Genomic DNA, 15,743 nt, shown 5'->3' with positions numbered 1-15,743 from the left:
ACTCTAAAATGATATTAATATTATTTAGCAATTTTTAATATTCTTATTTTCCTAATTTCATTTCAAATTGGGTCAAATCACAAGAAAAGTCTAGGTTATGGTGTGAGAATTATTTGATACTTTGATATATCATTCTACGGTGAAAATAAAGAAAACAGAAAGTTTTTTTAAATTATACTATTTTCTGAGCGTGCGTATGTATTTAAGATTTGTTGTTCGACAACATGTACTACATGCTGTGTAATTTTCGTTTTTGGTAAACCATTGCTTCGCATTTAAAAGAATTATTTTGAAAAAAATTAGATTTTTGCAGTTTTTTTCAGAAAAACGTAAGGTACAAAAAACTTTCTGATGGAAGTTGAAATATATTGAAAAGTTCAGCAAAAAATAAATTTTACTCTTTTTTCGATGGATTGCAACTTTTCAAAAAAAATTTTTAAATTAGGTTTAAACTAACACCTCCCCTCCCTCGTCAAAAAATGGTCTGGCGCGCATAAAACTAATAGGATGCCTATTTTATATTAGCAGAAGCATATTGAAAATATTGACCAGTTTCGAGTCAAAGACAATTTTTTTGCATATAACATAATTTTTTTTCTCGTAAACAATGACAAATATCACAAAAGAATCCCAATTTTTTGGTATTAATTCAAAGAGCCAGAATTTCAACGTAGAGTGACGTTGCGGCTGAAAAAATTCCAGCCATTATTTCCAAATTCCGCGTCTTTTCCAGGACTTACAGTTCTCCTGGCAACCCTAAGTGCTCTTATTAACTTTTAATTCATATTTTTTCTAATTACAGCTTCTTTCAAGGCTAGTCTACAGGGATGTACGATTGCTCATTCAAAGAAGATGGGCCCTTTGACATCGAGCATATTCTAACTAACTAAATAATGATTGTATAATATTTAACTGTAAATCACTTTGGTGAATTACATATCAACAAAAATGTATTATTTTACGTCTAGCGAAATGTGTATAAAAGTCTCGTGGATTATATTTTATTTACTACCAAGAGTGCTACTATGGAAAAATTTTCGAATGTATTAGACATGTTTAGTTAGCTAGAATAAATCATGTGAAATGTTCATTTTTGCGATCAGCTAAAGTGTTTGAAAGCAATAATAAGAGTAAAATCGTTTACTTCTTGTGCACAAATGGAGCAGTTTAATGTTCAGATGATCTGCTTTTAATATTAAGACATTTTCTAAAATATATTTCTGTATTTTTCCGTTTTTAAGAGCTTTTGATTAGAATTTATATTAATAGATTTATGGATATTTAAAAGGAAAGTGGGAGAATTTATAAGAATAAAAGACGTAAAAGTGAATGAAAATATTTATTTATTACCTATGCAGAACGTTCAGGGAATTCCAGTGGGAATTATGTAACTAATAGAGTCCGCGAATTCGCCCCAAGCGGCTCTCTGTGTTTGAAATATTGCAATCCATGCTCCAAAAATTATTGAAGATAGCAGAGTTCCTATTGCAGAAAGTATTACGTCTGAAAATATGGAAAATCTCTAATCAGTTATGAAGTAACTTCGAATTTTGAAAGAGATACGATTTTCAAGAGAAAGGTATGATTTTGAACTCCTTGTATAAGTAAGTGATTACTTACATTTTCGTATTTGTTTTTGTTCTTCAAATGGTGGTTCTACAAAGGCTTGTTTTGAAAACCAGATTGTGTTCACGGCCCATAGAAAGGGAAGCATCGCAAATCCCGCTAAAAAAAAGGAACCTATTATGTTTCTGAAGAAGGTTTGTAATTATACGGACTCTAATTAGAAGACATTTGAAACTTGACAATTGGAAAACAAAAGGCGTTCAAAGTTGTGCAATGTTGAATTAAACATGATTATTTTGAGATAAAAAAGGAAAAAATCGCTTGAGGGATTGTTGAATAAACTTTTCTTTATTTTACGGCTATTATGAACATTTTCATAACAATAACTCCAATGCCGCACTTTTGTAGTCTAAACTTTATGAATTTGGCATAAAAAAAAGTATCTAAACATCAAAAATCTTTGGCCCTCTCGGACACATTAAAATTTTTTATAGAGTGTGAAAAATGTTAGTTTTTAACACATTTTTTAATTTCAGAGAATGCAACGTTAAGTTCGTCTCAACAAAAATTGAAGATCTAAAATTGCTTGCAAAACTAAAAAGAAAGTATTTGTTAACTCACATAGTTTATGATATACAGCCATCGGAAAACATATTTTTCTAAAAAATTTTCATAAAAATTTTTTATGATTATGATAAATCAAAAACATCAAGTATTAACAATTTTTCAGGTTTGCATGTTATTTTATGTATTTTTATTATTAGAAGAACAATTTTCAACGCAAATTGCAGTAAAAACGTCATATTTATTTTTGTGTAAACTATGCGAGACAAAAAATTCTTTTTTTCTAGTTTTACGGCGAATTTAATGAACTTCAATTTTTGTTGAGATGAATTTGAAGTAGCATGCTTTGAAGTGAAGAAAAGTTTAAACTATAAAGTTGAAGTTTTGGAGTTCTTTTTACAAAAATATAAATAAAAGCTTGGAAATAAAAAATCCACATTATTTAACCATCCCTCAAGCGATTTTTTCTTTTTGTTCTTGAAATAATTGTGGGGCATCCGTGCAATGATTTTTGAAGAAAAAGCGAAAATTATTTATTTTGGGTCAAACCGTCAAAAGGAACGTAATATTTAGTGTTTTACAAAGTAAGGTTTTTTAACTCTATAACCTGAAAATGAATGGTTACGTTAAAAAAACTCAAATCCTAATATTTATTTCGTATTGTGACAAACAGTAATTGACGAGTAACATTTACATACAAAGTTTGACATATTAACAACTTCTATGACTTTCTAACCTAAAAATAGGAATATTTTCCTTTATAGGATTAAGTGGTACAAATCATTGTGCTTTCAATATATTTATTTAATTTATTACTTTCTAATGCGATAAAAAATTGAAAAACACTTTTAATTTAATCGCAGTGTTATAGGTTTACGATAATTCAACAGGGAAATACAAGGTACCGTAGACTGAAAATAATGCAAATTCTGATATCGACGTTTTGTATAGCATAAGTATAAAAAATCAGTGAATAATCTTTGAATGAAAGAAAACTTACCCCGAAAATACCATCGGCAAAGAAATAATTTTTTATCATTTGGAGTTTTTGATAGATCCATTGCTTTCCGTTTATATGTTTGACAGTTTATGATCTAGGATGTGAAGTGAGTAGAGTCAGTAGAGTCGATTCACTAGCATTACTCGATCCACGAAGTAATAGTCTGGCACATCCAGACTGCCATTGCACCTTGCTGGACATAATTAAATTTCACTGATTTTACGAAAAAAAGGCTGTTTCGTTTCTCCGTTCGAAATTTGTTATTCTTTATTGAGAAATCGCTTCAATATACTTATAACATTTGGTTTTTATCAGTGAAATAAAACGGTTATCACTTTACAGTCTTAAAACAATGTCTTCCACTGAAGATGATCCCTACGAAAGTGTTTCAAAAGGTCCCCTAAAATTAAAAGGAGTGGAAACCATCAGCAAAAAGTAAGTAATATTGATTTTGTTTAACATTATTAGCACCTTATACTTTATTTATAAAATAGGTATGTCGTAGAATTCAGTCTTTTAAGAATATATTTTGTCTAACCTAAAAATGTTCTCGCTCGATTTTTCGTTTATATATCTTATTTCCTGCGGTATAAACCCGTTTTGGGCTGTAATTTTTGTTATTATTTTAAACAAACACGAAAAAGTGTTGTCTATGTTAGTGCGTTTTTGTCTTATAATTTTTATATAGCAATCTTTCAAAAAACAGGATTTTATATTCTTAATTTTAAAAGACTGCGTCACAATGTTCAGAGTTCAAAAGGAAATTTTCAGGCGTAAGGTATTTTGCCAATGCAGCGTCTCCTCCCGAAAATCGTTGAGCGTAGACCTTAGATTCTGTTTATATTTTAAAGTAAAACTTCCGTAAGAATCATACAGAAATCTCAACTTCAATGAGTTATGAGTGAATAAATTGAGCAATTGCTGTGCATGTCATTTTAAACATTTAATATTATTTAATAGTAGGAATCATGATTCATGCGCCCCACCTTTCTTATTAAATTAGTGAAATTCTCAATGTTAATGTGTCAGGGTGGCCTCTAAAAAGTTTGATTCGTCAAATAGTTTTATATATTGTTCTTTATATTTATGTATTTATTATTTATATATTGCTTATTCGTGAAAATAGCATTCAGAAATTGACTGGGATTCGCCAACCAATCCGGTATAAGTCTTTCTGACTGGCCTTAAAATTCGTTCTAATAATTTATTATTAAAGAGATCAAAAGGTTTGAATGATTTGAAATATTTCCAGGAATTTAAAAGGATTTCAAAGGAATTCCTAGAATTTCCAAGGATTTTTCAAAGCTTTAAAGCTTTATAATATTATATTAAAGGTTTTCAGGGATTTTCGGAGATTAAAGCCAAATGTATGGTATCATGCTAAGAATTTTCCAAATTTCATAAGAAATTTGAAGAGATTTAAAAGGTTTTAGGCTATTTTTAATGAGTTTAGGGGACTTCAGAAAATGTTAATGATTTGAGAGGATTTTTATGAGTTGATTTTAAGTAATTTTTAACCTATTTTAATAGATGTAAACAAATTTTAAAAATTTGTAAAGATTCTCAAATATTTTCAAGCTTAAAAAAAATTTCAAAGTTCTTAGAAATATATCAAAGGTTTTGATATATTTCAGGATATTTCCAAGGATTCCAAGTAATTTTTAACAGACTAAAATTGAAAGGGATTTTCTAGGCTTTTAATGGTTTCAAGGAATTCAAGTCAATCTTAGGCAGTTTAAAAGAATTTCGGAAATTTTGGAAGGATCTTATAGGACCTAAGGGCTTTTGCAATTTTGTAAAGAATTCTAGGGATTTTAAAATATTTTAATGGATTTAATCAAACCGAGAATTTTAAGGGATTTTTAATGTTTTAAAGATATTTTTTGAAATTTAACGGGATTTCAAGGGGATTTTTACGGATTGTAAAAATTCGAAGTGAAAATTAATAATGGGAAAACTCAAAAACTGAGTGAATTCAAATTTAGTGCCTTTACAAATTTAAAAATGTCAAAAAGCATTAGGAATTGTACATTTTAAATTAGTTTTATCTGGTTCACAAGTCTAAAATAACACAATGAACATTAAAAAATGAGTAATGTTCCCAATTGAGCATTTAAAAATTAAGAATCTTGAAAACAAATAGTTGCTAATTTAAACTTCTGAATTTAACCAACTTTAGTTTGAAGGTCTCAAAAATTAACTATTTCAGAATCGCGCATTCAAAACTATAATTATAAATTAAAAATTATAGAAATTTTAACGGTAATACAGATTCGTTTAGAGGTATTATATCATGCAGTATGAAATGACGTTCATAGTAATTGGAGAGTATTTATTATTCAAAAAATAGATTTTGACTAGTCAAAATGAAAGAATTGTATATAGTGTAAACCCTTAAAGTATAATCATCCTAAAAAATGGAAAGTGATATAATTTCGAAATGGAATCTTTACAAATAGATGGAGTCTACATTGCCGGTGCCGGTAACATTGTTAGTCGCCGGCTGCTTTTCGCGAAATGCAAAACACGAAGTAAAAGCTAGTTAGGGTTCTGTTCATATTCTAGGAGTGATATGAAAAACGAATGGGACTGCTGGATAGGTGTGAGGTTTTGAATGGGGATGGGTGTCACCTTAATGTAAACTCTCCAAAAAGTGGTATAAAAAAGGTTATGTATCAAAAATAGGTGTCAACAAAAAACGAACAGTAACGGTAAAAATAAATTATTATAAAATAAGTAATTCCTAAGGCCGAGAGCCTAGGTAGTGAAGATAATCAGAAAGTTCTGGGTGGGAGGGAACTATTATTTCTCATTATTTAATAGTACAAATGGTTTTATTTTTTCGGAATTTTTCATAATCACCGTTTGTTGTCATAAAACGGAAGGGATCGATTATAATAAATCGATTCTATAAAATTGTTTCCAATAATTCACAAAAAGGTCATGCTTCCTTCACATCTCTTCAGAACTTACAACAAAAATTTATTTTCAAAAGCTTATTGTTTAATTTGAACTAAATAAATTAAATTTTATTATTTATTAAGAGTTCAATAGACTATAATATTATAAAATGTCATTTTAACACTGCCTCATTAACTACTATTGATAGTTTAAAAATATAACAATGCCATGCGACATCTGTAATGAGTCCTTCATGAAATTGACGGAAATTTGCCCTTTGTTTAGTATTTTAGACTGACTGAACCAGAAATTTTAAAGCACAAATTTGTTTACTTTTTTATTTATTTTTTATATTGAAATGCTACTGGATCGATGAAGAGGAATTCAATTTTTTTCAAATAATTATATTATTTGAAAAAATTACATTTATTATTTTTTTCGAATAAATCATCGGTTAATTGGCGTGAATTTTTGGCAAAGCTCTATATTTCGATGACCTATCTCGAGCAATTGTGTAATCCATTTTATCGTTTATGCCCCTTTGTCGATGTATTAATATATAAATATTGGGTTACGCAGGTTATGTTATGGACAGTAATTATAATAAGAGAATCGTGTTTATTTTTCATAAAGAAAGCCCGAAAAAAGTCCTTTTTTACCTACATATCTCACTATTCTCCACATTTAAGTTTTCTTATCCAGGTGTTTAACAAACTGCATTTTTACACTTTTAATTACTGTTCTTAAATATTATTAATATTATGATTGATAATCGATTTGAACTTTATACATTTTTGAATTTTTGGTTTAGGCTATGCACTAGGCGGATTTCACATCCTAATTTTCGGAAAGAAAGTACATACTGAAATTAAAATTAGATAAACTTACTGTCCAGCCAAATAAGTCTTAAAGTTCTAGGAGTTTTCATTTATAGAATAGGAAAGTTTGAGATTGCCTATTTCCTTGATAGTTGGTTCCTTCACCTTGTCGCCCTTTGAACTTATAGAGTTTCATTAAATTAGAGTTATTCTCAAAAAAATGATAAGAAATTCAATTTGTAAATGAACCCTTTTGTGTAACAAATTACATAAAATTAAGTATCAGCAAAAAATATGCTTCCAAAAATTAATATTTCCGGAAACTGATACTTGATTTGTCCTTGCAGGCACATCAAGGCTAACCAATTTTTATTTTGGCATTGATTATTGTGACGTAGTCCAGTGAAGTCAAATAAAATCCATTTTCAACGTAATCACGATCGAGTGCAACTCAGGTAAATTCTAATTGTACTTAAAATGCTTGCTCTTTATAGGGATTGAAAAAACGAGTTTTAATTCTAAGTAACAAAGTAACATTCGGGTCTTTTTTTGTTGTAGGAAAAAGAAGAAGGAGAAGGAAAAAAAGAAGCTGGGGGAAGTGACTAAAATTATTGAAGACGAGAAGCCTGACGAGGCAGCTGGCAGCTCCACTCTCAAGCTAACAAAGGCTCAACTGGCTTTCAAGAAAATGCAGGAAAAGACGGTATGTAATGTTGTTACAGGGTGTCTTTTAACCGGAAATTAAATAATCCGGAAACCCCGAAAATTAACCAGGAAAACAAATTTGAGCCGAGAATAACACTTACAGTTTTGGAAAATGTGATAATTTTATTAATCGTGTAACAAGACAAATTAATTTAAATGTTTATCCTAACAATGTTTTAGTCACGAGATCTCGTATACATTATTGTTGAAAACCTGATTGGTTGCGGCATGGAATCGATATGATTTCTAGTGACTGTTTTCAGTTTGTTTATCTATTAAATGTAAATGAAAGTTTCTGAACAAGTCTGTTTAGTTTGTGATCAATTATTTCGAGAAGCTGCTATTCATTATTGACAAAGGAAAAATTGTTAATGGTAAATGATTTTTTGACAATAGGAAATAATTATTTTCTGAATATTTAGCCATCACACTATTATTTGTACCCACAATAATATGTTTGGAAAAAGTAAAAAGGTTTATTTTAAGTTTTGAAGATTTCCAAATATGTCATAAAAGAAGTTAGGAGATTTGAAGGCAATTTTTTTAATTTTGCAGGGTAAAAAAATGGTACGAAAGCTGAATTATTTAAAAAGATATTTAGACGTTTTAAAAAGATTCGAAAATAATTGAACTCTTGAGAAGATTTCAAAATATTTTAAACAAAATATAAATTTTTTTAAATTTCGAAAAAGAAGCTTTCTTAAAATTTGGAACGATTTTGGGATAAAAAATGCTTTCGATTCCTGAGAAGATTTCTAACAATTTCTTATTTAAAAAAAATTAATTTTAAACGACAATTGAAGATTTTGAAGCAATTTTTTTTTTAATTTGCAAGATTCAGGGTGACCGCTGAACCGGGAAATAGCCGGCATTTTTATGAGACCAGGAAAACCCCGAAAACGACTGTGAATTTATTTTTTGATCGGGAATTTTACAAATTTTTCGAAAAAATCCGTTTAACTTTGATTTCAACCGTTTTTAAAATAATTGGTTGAATTATTATGATATCATTCAGTTTAGAATGCGTAATTTGAAAATATTTGACTTGGAAACTTTTCCGTTTTAGATTTTTAAGCGTTCATTTAATTTAAAAGAATTTTTCAATGCAGTTTTAAAAGCATAAATATTTACAAATTAGAAGCGTTTAAAATCGAAAATTTGTGATAACAAACATTTTTAGTGGATCAACTGTGAATATCAATTAATTAATTATTTTAAAAATTAAATTGTACAAAACGATTTGGCATCAGTTCACAATTTTAGAATTTCCAGATTTTAACGTTAAAAATTAAACTGTTTCAATTGGAAAGTCTTAAACAAATGTGAACGTGCTATTAAAACTTCATATAACTATTGTTAATTTTAAAATAACTTCAAAATAATAACAAAAATTTAGAAGCTTTTTAAGAATTTTAACAGGCTTAAAAAGAATCACATTTTTTAAGATTGCTAGGAAAATTGAAAATGATTTATTATTTCGAAAAATTATTTGAAATTCAAATAATTTAAAAATGTATTTGGAAGTTGTGTAAAACTTTTAATAATATTTTTAAATTTGAAAAAATTTGAAACAACTTGTAGATGTTTCAAGATCTCGAAATAAAATTTCTCAGCATTTTAGGCATTTGTTAACTATTTAAAATAAAAATAATTTAAAGTTTAATTTGAACAGACTATTTTAAATCTTTTATAAATTTATAGCTGGAATTTGAATTTATCCAGAATAGTAATGATTCTGATTTGGAACCGGGAATTTTCAAATGTTAACAGATTTCGAGCTAGTACTGGAAATGTTCGAAAAGGAACAAAATTCGAATTGGAACAGGAAATTTTTTCAAAGTATTCTAATTCTGAGTTGAAGCAGGGAATTTTCAAATTTTAACCAATTCTGAGTTGAAACTGGTATTTATCCAAAATAATTATAATTTTTTTTGGAACATGGAATCTTAAAATTTAAATAAATTCCGAGCTGCAATAGGGAATTTTTTAATATAATTAATTCTAAGTTGAAACGGATTATTTCGAAAATTTTCGACTAGTATTAAATTTTCGGATTTGAACAAGGAATTTTCCATTTCTAACATATTCTGAGCTGAAACTAGAATTTAGCCAGGAGAATAATAATTCTCAATAGAAAGTTGAATTTTTCCAACAAAATTATTGTTCTGGGTTCAAGCGAGGTATTTTCGAAAAAATTTAATTTATGAATTGGTACAGGGAATTGTACAAAAAATTCTAATTCTAATAATTAGTTGAAATGGACAATTTGTCGAAAAGAATTAAAATTCCGGATTTAAACAGGGAATTTTTAATTTTTAACCAATTCTGAACTGGAATTAGAATTTAAAGTGTCTTAAAATGGTATAAATTTGACCATTTTTGAATTCATTTATAGATTCTTCAATTTTTAGCATTGCAAATAATAACGTGGCTTTATATTTTTGGAACTGAATCTGAATCTTTGAACTCTAGAATTTATAAAAGTTTAAATTTTGTAATTTGGCAGTTTAACTGCATTTAATTTAAAATACTTCAGTTGAAAATTGTTAGTAGCTTCCATTTTATACGTGTAAATTGTTGGGCATGTGAATACAAAATTCTCGAATGAAACAAATTTTAAACTTCAATTTTCAAAGTCTAAAATTGAAGAGTTTCACTTTAAGTGCTTTCATGTGAGTTTTGATTACTTCGAATGGAACAATTTCTAGATTTAGTGTTCGATTTTTTAAATTTCATGGACCGTGAAAAATGTTTGCGAACCGGGAAATGACCGGGAATTTTTTTCTTTGATTAAAACGGTCAGTCTGCAGGTTACATAAATTTAGAAAAAAATCAACTAAGTTTTAGTGATATTTATAATTTTTTTAAAGAATCAAAAATAACTGCAAATTTAGAAAGATATTAAATATCAAAGACAAAATGTAGACTCTTGAACAAAAAATGTAGCATTAAGAATTTTGAAAAGTTTCAAGATATTGTAAAATTCGGTTAAGGTTACTGGGAAAATATCAAATGCTTTTTTTTTATTTTGAAAAATCAATTCTAGTAGAATTAAAAGCAAAGTTAGGAAAAACACGAATTTTTTCAAAAGCTATTTCGAAGTTTTGGAAAAATTCGAAAAAAATTAAAAATGCGAAATATAACAAAAAATTAAAATCAAAATGTTGATCATTGAATTTTTTAAAAACAAAATTTAGAAGCGTTTTAAGAATTTTTAACGTATTCAAGATAATTCATAATGATTCTTAAGATTCATAGGAAAATTTTACATGAATTTTTATTTTGAAAAATGAAATTAAGAGAAATTTAAATCAAATTTTAAATGAAAATAAAATTCCTAAAATTGAAAACTTGCAAAAATTATATTTTTTTTAACAATATGTACAATTTTAAAGATTTGGAACACAAATTTAGATATAGTCTTAAATTTTTTTGCATCAGCGATTAATAATTATTCATTGAAGGTTTATTACAAAGATCTATCATAAAATGATTTATTTTAATAGTAAGTGAATTTTGAAATATTTATGCTATAAACCCATATAATTATAATTAAACTGTCATAATAAAAGATTAAAAATATTTTGTTGTAATACCTTTTTAAAATTTATATATTAATTAATCGCTCAAACGAAATGCATAAAAAATTATACCTAAGATTTATTTATCAATTAGATTACCAGAAATAATTACCCAAAGATATGTTTATAAAAAATAACAACTATCATGTTAATCTAATCTGCGCAGATAATTAAGGCAGCGACATTTATTATATTTGCCATATTGCCTGTAAACAAAATTCAAAGTAATTAACTGAAGAAGGTCACCATCGAATATCATTTTCACTCGAACCATAAATTAGAAAAATATTGTTTTGTTCAAATGTAATAAGATATCGCAATACATAAAATTACACATAGAAAAACCTTATCTTAAGTGCGTTTTATTCGTGATTTTAGAAAGAGGAGGTTTGATATTCACAGCTGAGAAAAATGGGAATTTGTTGGGCGAAAATTATTAGATGCTCTGTGTCAATTTCATCAATTATTCTCTGAGTTTTATAATTCATGTAGGTTATAATTTTGGTCACATTAAAAAAAAATCATGGAAATAAATTTTTAGTTAAAAAAGGCTTTTATGACCATCTTGATGTAGATTTGAAATATTTTAAGCGAATTTGGAAGCAAATTTACAAGTCAATTCGGTAGTGGCTCAGTCCTGGATTTAAATCGATCGAATTTATAGACTTTAACAAAAAATAGGTACGCATTTCAGAAAGACTCATCTTTTGTTTTTCTTCGCAGGTAACCGAGCGAATCAAACAGAAAGCATCTTTAACGCATAAACAAAGAGTTGAAGAATTCAACCGGCATTTAGATAGTTTGACAGAGCACTTCGACATTCCCAAAGTCAGCTGGACGAAATGAAATCGAAGTTTTGACAAGTCGGTGGATACTTGTTACATAATTTTATTAAAGTTTACTGTAGTATTAAGTATTAGGAATAATATTGAGATCATAGAATATAATTCATTATATTATATTGCCCTTAAAAATGTGTATAATGTTAGGAATAAGGATTTTAATATTTTTTTTAGATTTAGATTTGATGTTAGAATTTTAGCTCATGATTTATTATTCTTGTGACGTCTATAACTAAATATTCTTAAGGGCCGTTTAAACTTAAAAATATAGATAAAATTTGCGTAAGTTTCTTTTATTTTATTTTGATGGAACTTTAAATTATACACAGTTTATTGAATGGTACATATATATTAAAATAAAACAATTTCTATTCCTCAAATATTTTTTATTAAATTTTCTCCCAAAAATATACCTAAGATTGTAATGCATACTACGTTAAAAATTAAAAATCTAGATATTCGATTTTTTTCTAGTAAAATGTATCTTCTATTCTGAAAGCTAATTATCTATGGACTTAAAAAATATATAAAACAGTTTTATCTGATCTATTCTAAATTGCAGAATTTTAGATGGTAGGCTTTAAATTTTAGGAACGAACAAGTTGAAAACATTTCAAAATTCGTTATTCATGAAAAAAGGATTTATCGTTAAAATTTTAACATTGCTTCATATAAAGTTTTACAAAATTTTGTCAATTTCATTAATTATGAGTAATTTTTGCGGCAAAACATTCTGGTATGAATTTTCGTAATGGTTAAAATTTTTAAAAATTCATATATATTAACATTTGTTCCCTTACCTGTACTTTTTTTCTTTTTAATAGAATATGGTGTAGTAGGAAATATCTTCACCGACAAATTTGGTCATCAATAATTAAAATGGAATAATTTTGAAATATTTGCTAAGGAGCAAAATGGAAAAAATTCGACCAAAAATTTAATTAATTAAATTAATTAATAGTTTTTGTTTCTTCAAATTTTTGGTACCAAAAATATGTTCCCAGTTAAACACGATTTTTTTATTAATAAGATAATAACTTTGCAATTTTTTAGAGTCAATCTAATTGCATTTTCTTCGAAAACGTATTTTTCGCCCTTATAATATCTTGAACGTATTAAAGTTAAAATTTTATCACCATCATCAAAAGGTTAAAATAATAAAATATTTTTGTTCAAAGAGAAATAATTAAAAATTATTTATGTACAACAAACTCGTTTTAAATTGGAATCATGACGATTTGTAATAGCAAATCGACCATTTTTTAAATGTGCAATTACTAAATTGAAAAAAAACAGGTATAAAATTGAATCTGATGTGATATTCCAATTCGGCCGGTAATTGTACACACGAAAATATAAAATTCATTATAAAGAATCAAATAAAATTTATTAGGGCGACAGGTTTCGAACACTCGAAGCTCAAACTTCGTACAATTTTGTGGAGATTGAAGAAACACAAGCCGGACACGTTACCACCTACCTAAAACACATTAAATAGGATATGGCTATTTTTTTATGTTTAAATAGTCTGTAACAAAAATACCCAGTGGGCACAAAATTTGGCGACGCCTTTACGACATCCTATCTCCATGTCGGACATAGGAAACAAGGGACTAGGCATGCCATTGCGGGGGTGATGCAATGAGGGGGGAGGTCCGTCACCTTTTGATGTCCCGCGACAAACATGGTAGCTCCCACATGTTTATATTTTCATGCACAGTTTGTCGGCAAAAATGCTCGTGCGCATAATCAAATGGCACATCGTAAGATGGCGGCTCTCCCCATTCATGGAATTCTCCCCCCTCCCGTGGATTCAACCCCGCTCGCCAAAGTTAGGATGGCATGCCTAGTCCCGTGTTTCCTATGTCCATGGTCCATGTCGTTCCAGTGTCTTTATGATATCGTAAATACATCGTCAGATCATACGACACATTTACGATATCATAAAGACGACTTAACGACATGGACATAGGGTGTCGTAAAGACGTCGCCAAATTTTGTGCCCACTGGGTATGAAATATACGTTTTGAATACCCGCATTTCTTCTGTTTCAAAAGCAGAAAATGTAAAAGCAAAATAGGAATAGCTCCAATTCGATCTATTTTTGTATGAAAGCTGTCAAAAAAGTTGAACATAGCTGTCAATTTCCTTGCATTAAGAATAAAAATGCTCCAAAATTAGAGGATGAGGGCATCGACAAACAACGAAAACAAGCGACGCTTTCGTATTCACATATTATTTGATTAATTATACTAAATTTTCAATTAATTATAAATAAAAAACCTTACAGTTTCAGCCAGGGTAAAATTAAAGATCTTTGGCAAAATTAAAAACCTCGATGCAATTCTCAATAACAGGAAAGTGATTTTGTCGACGCACGGTATTTTTACAAGCTGCGACTGAATTTTCCCTTCTGAATGTAAAGTTCGTACGAGGGAATGTGTAATTTTATTTTTCATAACACATGTATCGAAAAGTTGACTTTAGATGCCCCCGCCCTACCGAAAAAAATCTCTGAGTCTTCTTTAGCGAAATAGCCTGGCCCATTTGAGTTTATAAACAAAGTCGATTTGAAACAAAATAGTCTCGGAGATAGTTTGAGAGATTGGGTCCTTTTCAAGATCCTTTTAGTGGTCCTTTTAAGAGTGGTGCGACGGTAATATAATGTTCCTTTTGTATTCGTCACGTACCGGGCGGGCAGAGTTATTTACAGTAGTTGGTCGTGGCTAATCCGCTCTCCCTTTTTAAATTTCTCTTCAAATTATTAACACTTGTTTTTTTAATTGATGAATTTTTCCATTATACTTATTTATAATTATTACTTATATACTGATATACAATTTTCTAGTTGAATTCAAAAATGTTGTCTTTGTTGGCGTATCTCATTCCATTTACGAGAAACGTTCTATTAATTCCAATTTTAAGCATTAAAAAAAAGTTAGATATCTGAAGTCATCGAAAAAAGAAGTAAAATCAACTTTTAAATTGCTGAAATTCGGATTCTACGTGAAAATTCCCTATAGAAGGTCACGGAATGATCGCAATAGTTTTTTTTCTGGCAACGGTAAAAAGTTAAAAAAAATATAAGACGTATAACTTCAGTTGACTGCTACACTTCAAACGCATCGCTGTTCAGTAGCAGCCAACAGGCGTTATACGTCTTATATTTTTTTAAACTTTTTACCGTTGCAAAAGAAACTATTGCGATTATTCCGTGACCTTCTGTAGGGAATTTTAAGGTAGAATCCGAATTTCAAAAATTTAAAAGTTGATTTTGCTGCTTTTTCGAGTTTTTTAAAAAGAAGCCGAATAGGGACCCAATGGGGTCTTTACAGGTACTTTGCAGAGGCTCCATTCGGTTCCTTCGGTCCACCAGGTTGCTAACTTTCCACTCTTGCAATTGTCGTCTTTCGCCCCTCGTTGTGCAATATACTATTTCTCGAGTGTGTAATATTACACTGCTGTTCGATGATCCTTTTATTTACATCGCTAGAGGTTGCAATTTCACATACTTTTGTAAAATCACACAGTGAAGTGTATGATATTTACAATGATACAATATGTAATTTATAGAAACTTTGTAATTTTATACAAATCTTTTTTTAGAGTGCAGAAACATTCAAACCTCAATATGCAGATCCCTAACTTAAAAAGACCAATACAATGAGCTCAATCATTGACTCAAAAGTTCCTCAACTTTGTGTCAGTGGGTATTTCTGCTCTGGAATTAAGATTCCTTCAGCAGTCACCACAGACTGTCCTCCAT

At 28.7% G+C, this 15,743-nt stretch overlaps 3 protein-coding genes across 4 annotated transcripts in view; 2 read left to right on the top strand and 1 right to left on the bottom strand.

The window, feature by feature from the left end:
- The window catches only part of LOC117176287 (glucose-6-phosphate exchanger SLC37A2), a 15,339-nt gene extending 14,104 nt beyond the window's left edge, over positions 1 to 1,235 (top strand). For both annotated transcript variants that reach the window (XM_033366472.1, XM_033366471.1), the window contains one exon: positions 803 to 1,235. In XM_033366472.1, coding sequence (XP_033222363.1) covers positions 803 to 865 — 63 coding nt within the window. In that variant the 3' untranslated portion in view covers positions 866 to 1,235. The remainder of the gene's footprint in view (positions 1 to 802) is intronic.
- Positions 1,236 to 1,326: 91 nt separating this feature from the next.
- On the bottom strand, positions 1,327 to 3,315 carry LOC117176286 (gamma-secretase subunit pen-2). The gene is made up of 3 exons (XM_033366470.1): positions 3,131 to 3,315; positions 1,621 to 1,725; positions 1,327 to 1,503 (listed from the first exon to the last, which is right to left on the bottom strand). The coding sequence occupies exons 1-3, from the start codon at positions 3,189 to 3,191 to the stop codon at positions 1,364 to 1,366; spliced, it is 306 nt and encodes a 101-aa protein (XP_033222361.1). The 5' UTR covers positions 3,192 to 3,315; the 3' UTR covers positions 1,327 to 1,363.
- Positions 3,316 to 3,455: 140 nt separating this feature from the next.
- LOC117176285 (protein FAM32A-like) lies at positions 3,456 to 12,357 on the top strand. The gene is made up of 3 exons (XM_033366469.1): positions 3,456 to 3,565; positions 7,408 to 7,552; positions 11,859 to 12,357. Exons 1-3 carry the CDS (start codon positions 3,483 to 3,485, stop codon positions 11,979 to 11,981), a joined length of 351 nt encoding a protein of 116 aa, XP_033222360.1. The 5' UTR covers positions 3,456 to 3,482; the 3' UTR covers positions 11,982 to 12,357.
- Positions 12,358 to 15,743: the final 3,386 nt, after the last annotated feature.

The sequence above is a fragment of the Belonocnema kinseyi genome, chromosome 7 (genome assembly GCF_010883055.1).
Source record: "Belonocnema kinseyi isolate 2016_QV_RU_SX_M_011 chromosome 7, B_treatae_v1, whole genome shotgun sequence".
Lineage (NCBI taxonomy): Eukaryota > Metazoa > Arthropoda > Insecta > Hymenoptera > Cynipidae > Belonocnema > Belonocnema kinseyi.
Note: the sequence above shows the minus strand (reverse complement) of the source record. Positions and strands in the feature narration are given on the sequence as shown.